The sequence below is a fragment of the Patiria miniata genome, unplaced genomic scaffold, assembly GCF_015706575.1.
Source record: "Patiria miniata isolate m_02_andy unplaced genomic scaffold, ASM1570657v1 HiC_scaffold_1, whole genome shotgun sequence".
Lineage (NCBI taxonomy): Eukaryota > Metazoa > Echinodermata > Asteroidea > Valvatida > Asterinidae > Patiria > Patiria miniata.
In genome coordinates this window covers 28166679-28175730 of record NW_024037047.1, presented here as the reverse complement: position 1 = coordinate 28175730, position 9052 = coordinate 28166679, and the positions used below count along the sequence as shown (strand labels likewise).

At 43.1% G+C, this 9052-nt stretch overlaps 1 protein-coding gene across 1 annotated transcript; it reads right to left on the bottom strand.

The window, feature by feature from the left end:
* Positions 1-1323: 1323 nt before the first annotated feature.
* Positions 1324-8370, bottom strand: LOC119727619 (matrix metalloproteinase-18-like). The gene is made up of 8 exons (XM_038199580.1): positions 7775-8370; positions 6950-7236; positions 6025-6320; positions 5204-5362; positions 4044-4273; positions 3177-3321; positions 2481-2744; positions 1324-1783 (listed from the first exon to the last, which is right to left on the bottom strand). Exons 1-8 carry the CDS (start codon positions 8168-8170, stop codon positions 1668-1670), a joined length of 1893 nt encoding a protein of 630 aa, XP_038055508.1. The 5' UTR covers positions 8171-8370; the 3' UTR covers positions 1324-1667.
* Positions 8371-9052: the final 682 nt, after the last annotated feature.

The following is a 9052-nucleotide window of genomic DNA, read 5'->3' as shown; positions in this document are numbered from 1 at the left end:
ACTTCAGAGAAATTTCAGACCGCTACGATGGGTATTGAATGAGTTCTTATTCAAGCAACGCGTGGGTTGTTTCTGCTGTTTAATAGTCAAGAGTATTTTACACTGGGACGTGTTTTAAGACAGGTTTCCCCCATGGTGTCAAAAGGTGGGTGCGGGACGGGGGACGTCATGTCGTTTCCCACCCCAGAATTAAGTGAAAGGAAAACCTGCTTATTCAGTTTAAATGAAGCAGGCGCGCATTTAAAAGGCTCTACTCCCCGTAAGCGAACGAACTCTTCTCTTACTACATTTCTGCTCTATATACATTCTAGATTCTGTGCTGATGACCTTATTAAATTTGTCTAGTCTATGGAATATCCCCTTGCACACAGCTATACCAAGGGGATAATTTGTGAGCAGATACGGCGATAAATAATGCAAAACAAGACTGCGTCTCTGGATCTCGAGATTCTGACCATTCAGCGGGCGCCTTCTTATATTATCAGGTCTTCCTAGTGGTATTGAAAAAAACATGGCAGCCAAACTGACCAATCAACAGCTTAGTTCACATTTCTGATCAAATTTGACGTCACAATTTCGGGTTGGCTGGTTCGTGGGGTCGCAAACAAAATTTGCGCTCTCACATTACGGAGAGGGCGCCGTTGAACAACGATGGGTCATCAGGAAATTATTTTTGCAAGGGATCAAGCAACAAGTATTTTAACTAGGCTAAGCATTCTGTACTTACTATTCTTTTGACGGGAATATTAAGTTCTTACTTCGAGTTAACAGGGTTTTCGAGTTATCAGAGTTTAACTTATCGATATTTAACTGTTATTTCTGAACTAGCGCTGCCATCACAGAATGAAGATTTTTTTCGAGCAAAATTTCGTGGTGAACATGAGACCTGAAATTGGGCAACGATTGTTTAGCGCAAAATAGGAAGATTTTCTTTCGCTATATCCCCCAACATTACCAAATACTTTAAACAAATTCAATTTACTTTATTCTCTTATCCTCCAACTTGTTTGTTTTTAGTTCAGACTTCAGAGAAGCGGGTAGAATTCTATGCAACACATAATTCTCCTGACTTTGTAAAACTTTAATTTACATGTCATGTTTTATTCAACATTTCAGTTTTCAGACGGAAATATTTGGCATAATATTCTCCAACTTGTTTGTTTTTAGTTCAGACTTCAGAGAAGCGGGTAGAAATCTATGCAACACATAATACTCCAGACTTTTTTTAACTTTAATTTACATGTCATGTTTTATTAAACATTCCAGCATTCAGACTGAAATATTTGGCATAATAACAGAAACGTTCGTTGTGGAAATTTTAAAAAAATCCTGATGATAACTGGTCGATTGAAAAGGCTACCAAACCAATGAAATAAGATTTATTTTTGTGTTTTTTCAATGGAATTAGTTAATTTAATGTTTAACATTTGTAAATACTAAAATGAATAAATTAAACAAGTTGTAATTTCCTTTAATAAACATTTTGGTCTATCAAATGTCAATATAATATTTTTAGTGTCCATTGCAAATTTTTATAGTGGACCAGCACTTCACAAATACGTATCGTGGTTCGATATTAAAATAAATTTAAGGCAAGCAATGTAAGTTGAATTAGATATTTAACAAATTTAAATAAACGGCTGAATGTACAGAACAGATTGCGGGAATTAGAAGCAACCGAAGTAGTCGGAGATGAAGTTCCGTGGGTACAAGTCCACTTCCACCTCGGCGTACAAGTCATCATATCGGTAGTAGTCACTCCCGATCATAAAGTAGGTCAGAACTGCAGGGGGAAAAAGAGGGGGGAAATCAGTTTGGAATACAGTAAATTATTTGACTTTTTTCGGCTAAGGACCTTAGTTCAAGTAACCCATATAGTTGTTTGTCTTTTAAGCCTTAAGTACTCAGTGAGAAATGAACACAGAAAACTATATGCCATACCTTCCGAAGTGTACTCTTTACCCATCAACCCCAGACCCACCCTGGTGTGCAACCCCTAACCAACTAAGGCTCACCCTCGTGTACCCAACTCCTCGACAAACCCAGGCCCACCCTAGTGTATACCAGCCCATAACCATGACCTGTACCTAACCCCTAACCAACCCAGGCCCACCCTGGTGTACCCAACCCCCAACAAATCCTGACCATGATACTACACCAGACGCCGAACCAAAACCAGGCCAACCGTCGTGTACCCAATTCCTAGACAAACCCAGACCCACCCTATAGTGTACCCAATCTCTAAATAATCCAGGCCCATCCCATAGCCCCTACCCACCTCAGGCCCACTTTAGTGGGCCAACCTCTAGACCAACCCAGACCCAAACTAGTCCCTATAGCATATAACCCCTAACCAACCCGCGCATACCCTATTTTACCCAACCCCTTACCCAAAACAGGCCCACCCTAGAGTACCCAACCCTAACCAACCCATGTCCACCCTACCGTATACCCCGAAACACCTCAGTCCCCACACTCACATTGTTCCTCGTCGTGCCAAGCCGCCGTCACGTCGTTGGGTAGTCCCACCCAGACCTGGCTGATGGGGTTAGGCCAGCCGCTGTCCACCGTCTGGTTTGCCTCGTCGAACCGCCAGACTTGGTCATTCTTGAAGAAGTAGGTCTTGCTGGTGGTGGCCCACGACACTACGGCGTCTATGTCGCTGGGCAGGGAGGGGTCCAGGTCGGTGATCGGAAGAGGGCCACTTTCCTGCATCAGTCCCTCGTAGACGTAGTATGAGGGTCCTGCATGAGCGAAGTATACGGGTTTATGAATGTTGTGGAGGAAGTTGGTGAACCTGTTACAGGACAACTCTCTTATGGGACATTTGGCATTCTGTGAGTGATCGAAGTTGATTTTTATCCCAATAGTCTGGACAGGTACCAGACTATTCAAACAAGCGCGGAAACAGAACCTTGGAGAACTTGTCAACGAGACTTCATTTCAGCAGCAGGCCCCGCCCGACGTCATGACGTTTGGGGTTTGTTCAATAAAGGACTGGTGAATTTGAATTGGACTGTTCCTTCAAACGTCTTTTCCAAAATGACTCTTACTTGGATTCTACTCAAAAGATTCCCGACGTTTGTAACATAAAGACGTCCTATTCTGGAAGCTATTAAACACCCTGTAACAGTCTTCCGTTTTGGAATAAAATACTGACGGGAAATTTGTCTTACCTTTGAACATGTAAAGCTTGTAGTTGACGGGCGACTCGTAAAGGGCGTCGATGTCACGAGGGAAGTTTTGGAAGAAATAACTGGCAGTGCTGCCGCCATTTTGCGACAGGATTTGGTAATCACGGATTCGGCCATATTTGTCGCCCTGAATGTGAAAAAACATTTGACCAAAATACTTTTAACAACATTGTATAGCTTGAGGCAAATAGCGGGAAAATGGATCAGACTTTTCCACATGGTGTGCAGAAAACAGAAAATGACTAAATCTGGTCCACAGGGTGCTGCAAAAAACAAGGAAACAAATTTTTGACAGAAATTTTAACCTACTTACTTTACTTGTTCGAACTGGCTTTGTTTAATAATGTATGAACAAATCTTTTTTTTTAAATCGCAAGAATGGTGTTATTGTGCTAAATTGAATACAAGTCACCAAAATCACTGTTGTCCACGTGTAAGTCTAGTGTAGTGTTTTTTGTCTTCAAATCAAGCTCCGGAGCTCAGTCAAGCGGATAAAATAAAGCCGTCCGTGGACAAACAGGTTTGGCAAATGAATTTTTGAACTACCATATCTCAGAGACAAAAATATGCATTTGCAACAATTGTTTTCGTCACATATTATGTTTAAAGATCAATACAGGTACCATTGAATTGAAAATCAATCGGGCCGTGCATGTGTTGGAAGCAAGACTAAATATCAAGCTTTTACCACCTGAATGGATTCTTAAGTGGAAGAACACAAAAGTGACGTCAAGAAAAGGTCTAAAGATGCAGCATTGATTTATGCAAAGAGCAAATACAGTTGCTTTACAATTTCTCGCGTTAACGCAACAATTTTGACAATCGTGTCAAGAAAGATAATTTACTCACGGTAAAAGCAAAGAATTCGCTCCGCCAGACGGTAGTGGCACCGATGAGAGGGCTGCAAGGGTCCGGGGTAGGGGCGGGGGCACCCGTTGGGTTAGGGTTAGGACCTGAGGTGGGTGTAGTGCTCGGGGGAACATTTGGTGGGGTGGTAGTGGTGGTAGGTGGGTTGGTGGGCTGGGACATCTCTGGGTTGGGGTACGGGTTGGGGTACGGCCGGGGACTTGGGTTGGAGCCTGGCAGAGAAATGACAAGGATTGATAATCGTCAATTTTGGAATTTAACAGGTTTTAAAAATAAGGCAGACATGGTCAAAAAAATCAATGTTATGTTGAGGTCTACAATTCAAAATTACACCCTCGAAAACAATGACTTAAAAATGCTTCTATTGGTCATGATAAACTCAAACAGACTTGGGTTTTGGAAAGTCAGTCGGGTAAATCTCTCGTGTACTTAATATTCAGGCTATATGTACTATTGCTATTAGGGAGGTTTCGCAAGCGAACAGATACGCTTACACTTACGATTAGCTATCCCGTATCTGTTTTTTTACTTACGTGTAGCGAGCGAGATATGCGTGTCGTCTGCACGTATGCTGTCATACGCCACTCACTATCCGCTAAACGTGCAGACGACACGCATATCTCGCTCGCTACACGTAAGTAAAAAACGGATACGGATAGCTAAGCGTAAGTGTAAGCGTATCCGTTCGCTTGCGAAACCTCCCTAATATTGTTCCCCCACCCCGCTGCCCTAGGTCTCATGTCGAAGTTTGGTCACTCTTTTTCAAGCTCCAGGGTGGAGATTTTTGTCACAAACAGTTTCACCAGGTGGAAAGTTAATCGGTTAAGTGCGCCCCCACCCATGTATGTCGGAGATTGCCACTTAAATGTTGCCCCAAGGGTGGGGATTTGGCCCCTACGGTGACAATCTCCCTGTCTTGGGTGGGGCAGCCCGGGGAGGGGTGGAGAAACAATTAATAGGCGCATAATTTTGTTATAAGTATCAGCTTTAAGTCAAGTACTCCGTCGGGATACATGTATAGGTCAGGTAACAATGTATCGATTTGTTTATAAAAATATCAAGGCTGACTACAATTAGACTGAAGTCAAGCTCTCATTACTAAAACATGATCTTCATGTGGCTTGCTCTAGGTATGTACTTACCGTAAAGCGACTGGATACCAGCGATGTCGTCATAGGGCAGGTAGAATGTAGGCTGCCAGCCAGGGTAGAAGGGCGCCATCAGAGCGGTGGGGTCGTTGGAGTGAGTCAAACCAAGAGAATGACCGATCTCGTGGGCGGCAACTTGGAATAGGTTGGTACCTGTAAACACAACAGAAATCACCCAATTCGTAAATGTTTGGTCTGGGAACGGTACTTGATTATGACATTGTGTTCGTTTGTTTTAGCGTGGATCATTGCAAGTTGGCGCAAGATGTTTCGTACATGTTCACGTTCGGAAGACGCATCTGTTTAAAACGTGTTTAGGCCTAGATAATAACGTGTTGGCAATCACAAGTGAAGTTTTGGCTTGAGACGATCGGTTATTTTGAGGAAAATGGAAAACACAGATTAAAGGTTTGAAACACAAGACACTTTCATATGTCTCTTCCAAAGCATATGTAAGAGGAAAAACAAAAAAGGCAAATATAAAATCAATTTTATGTGTGCACAATTTTTGGCAGATTTTTCAAATTAAGCACCATCACTGAGAGAAGATTACGAGCATCTCAAAATTCGTCGAAGTAAATTTGTATAAAATTGTCCTGTATTAACAATGGATACGTGTTTTTGACGGACTTTATCTTTTATGAATTTACTTTTATATTCAAAGTTAGTTAAAATCTGTTAATATTTTAATTTCATTTTGGCCGACCCTTTTGGAAAGCAATCTTTATAAACTAAAGGACGGAACTCACAGAACATCATTATAAATCAATAAATAAAATGACATAAAAATAAAACACAAGTATTTATCGAAGTACCTGAATAGCTGGCGTAAGTAAACAACTCTTCGTCGTCAAAATGAACGTCGCCCTCAATATCGCCCGAGTTGGTCCCCGGTAGGAACGCATGCGCCAAGACCCCGCCGCGACCGTCGAACGGGTACGCGTCGCCGTGGGAGCGCGTGCCGAACTTGATGTAGAAGTCGGCGTACTCCGGCACCGTCCGGCCCGTCTCCCGGAAGGTCAGGGGCGTGACGTCACTCCAGACCAGGAAGGCCCGGATGAGGGCCTCTCTGGCCTCACTTGAAGGCATGGTGCTTGGGTAATTCAGAATCCTGTAGAGATTATGAATGGGTATGTATAAAATTGGTTTTTAGCTCAGTCGATGAATCTCGGAAGCTACGGGCCAACGAATTCGTGTTCATGCTTGAGTCACGTGATTAATTGTGCCATGAAATTTCTGGAAGGAGAAGTCTTTTGAGCTTAAAAAAGAATCAGGTTTTTGACCCCAGTAGCCCCATGATGACCTTTTACCCCAGTTTGGTCATGTGACATGTTGGGGCTGGGCTACTGATACTTCGGACAAAGTTTGGTTGAAATCGGTCGAAATATGTAGGAGCAATAGACAATGTCAACGTTTGTTTACTAACTAACGGAGAGACATGATGATTTGTTGAGCTGCTATCCCGCAGCTAAAAAAAAGTACAATCTATTTTGCCTTTTGGTGTTTTCCAAAAGCCTTTAGTAACACCCTCAGCTTATATATTTGAAGTTTCTGAGACCTGTTTATTTGTAGCTCACATTTTCCCGTATGAGGGGCTGAAACCGCCTGAACTGATACAGCAGACTGAGCCAAGCCCCCCCCCCCCCCAAAAAAAAAAAAAAAATGAAAAAGGAATTTGACACTTATTAGCATCATTTTGTTTGGTATTTCACCGAAATCTGATCTTTTAATTGTTTTTACCTGAAGGTGATCTCCTGTTTGCCCCATCTCCTACCGAAGTGATTGTAGGACAGCGGGCCTGTCTGGGTGTCGTTCGGCGTGGCCGAGCTGGGCGGGACGTCAGGCAGTCCGCACCGCGGCTTGTCCATCATCATCATGGTCATCTCGTCCAGTTCGCCCGTCGCCTTGAGTCCCATGAACTTCTGCATCATCTTGATGCTCTTCTTCATCTGCTTGTCCGAGACGGAGTCGGTGTTCCAGTCGTCTTCGTCCATGTCGCCCATGTAGCCGTACTTGGACATGTAGCCCTGCGGCACAGGAAGATTTCAAGAGAAACAAATTATAAATTTTACTGTCAAATTGTAATTTATTTGACAGTTTTAAGTACAATGTAGGCCTAGATTAATTAAAAACGGACAGCTTCGAGGGGCACTTACTTATAGCATACTGTGCTAGTAGAGTGCGTTTATTGTTTTACGTCTGTCAGGGGAAGATTGAACTTTGTATGAAGATTGTATAGGCCTACTCCCTGCAAAATGAATGGGGTTAAAGGTGTTTGTAGGAAATGCACATGTTGAAGTTATATTGTGTATAAGACATTTTCGGACAAAGAGGAATGATTTGATACAAGCGTTAAATTATTTCTGTAATAAAGGTTCATTGATCTTTATTGCCAAGTTACAACGTGTAGGGTAAACAATTCCGTCATAATTATATTGCTGCGATCTATGTTCCAATGAAAAATTGGTTGTTTTTTTTAATTTTAACACAAATCAATTTCGAACGTGTAGCTCTCAATAGGCCCTATCTAGTTTCTGCAAAATGATGAGAATACAATGTACGTACCATAGCTTTCTTCATATTGTTTCGTTTCACGCCTTCAGGAGTCTCTTCCAATCCGAGAGGGCCCTTCCCTTTACGCTTATCCTCGCCGGGTACGTAGCGGGGCCTGATGGACCACATGCCTGGCCGGCCTCGTGTGCGATTGCCCGCTGCTTCTCCGGAGTCCGCATGCTCATCATCACCGGACCCGTCGTCTTCTTGAGGCGGCTCCGTGGTCTCTCCCCTACCCTTGCCGTGCTTTCCAGGTCTCCCACGGGGGTGATCGCGCCCGTTGTCCCCATCGTGATGACCGTGCCGGCCTCGCTTCTTCTTGAGGGGCTTACTGAGCACATCGCCCGGTGCGAGGCAGCAGACGAGTAGGGCGATGACCAGCACCCCGTACAAAGACAACACTCTCATAATTATTTAACGATGCCTCTATTAATCAATTCCAATACTATTTGAAGCTTCTCTGATTGTGCTAGCTATTCTGAGTGATCTCCACCGTCCAGCTTCTGCCCTTTTTATGGATATTTTAGTCGGAACTGGCCTACCTACAACACGGCATAAACATCCTGTGAGTCGACCTAGAGACAATGAATTGGCCCACGGCCCAAGGGGTGCGCATTCCGGGTTGGTGGCGAGGATTTCGCGGAAGTTTGTTGGCAAGGTCAAACACATGTCGCGTCCTAGCATTGATGGGTTTGCATGACGCTTTCAACCACGCAGTGACTCGGAAAAATAATGACATCATATTTATCCAATTACTGACGTCACCTGGACACGTCTTGAGTTCTGAAGTTGTCCAAATTTGCATACAATTCGCACCATTGCCATGGTGCGAATTGGTGGGGGTTTTCAATTGTCGTCAAACGAGCCGTGTATTGTACACAAATATCTTGATCAGCATCGACACTTCATTTAAAAGGGAATAAAGCGAGTTATATACTGTTTTCATCAAAAATAACTAAAATAGGCCTACACGAGGTATGACCTAAGTACCTTCAGTATTTCAAGCATCTACCCTACCAAATACACAAATCTCCAAATCTTACTTTAAGATATAAATCGATTTGTGTGATCTGGGAAAGATGTCAATTGGCATAGCAACGCCGGATGCGTCCAACAAACAGGATATGTAGGATAATTCAAAACCCATATGTGCCTTTTTAGGCGCTGAAAAAGAAATTAAGGAAAGTTTTTAAAAGTTTGACCCGGAATTTGCAAATGACGTATTGTTAATAGGATGAAATTCACGAATAAACCGTTTTCTGAGATGTTAGAAACACACCATGCATGCAC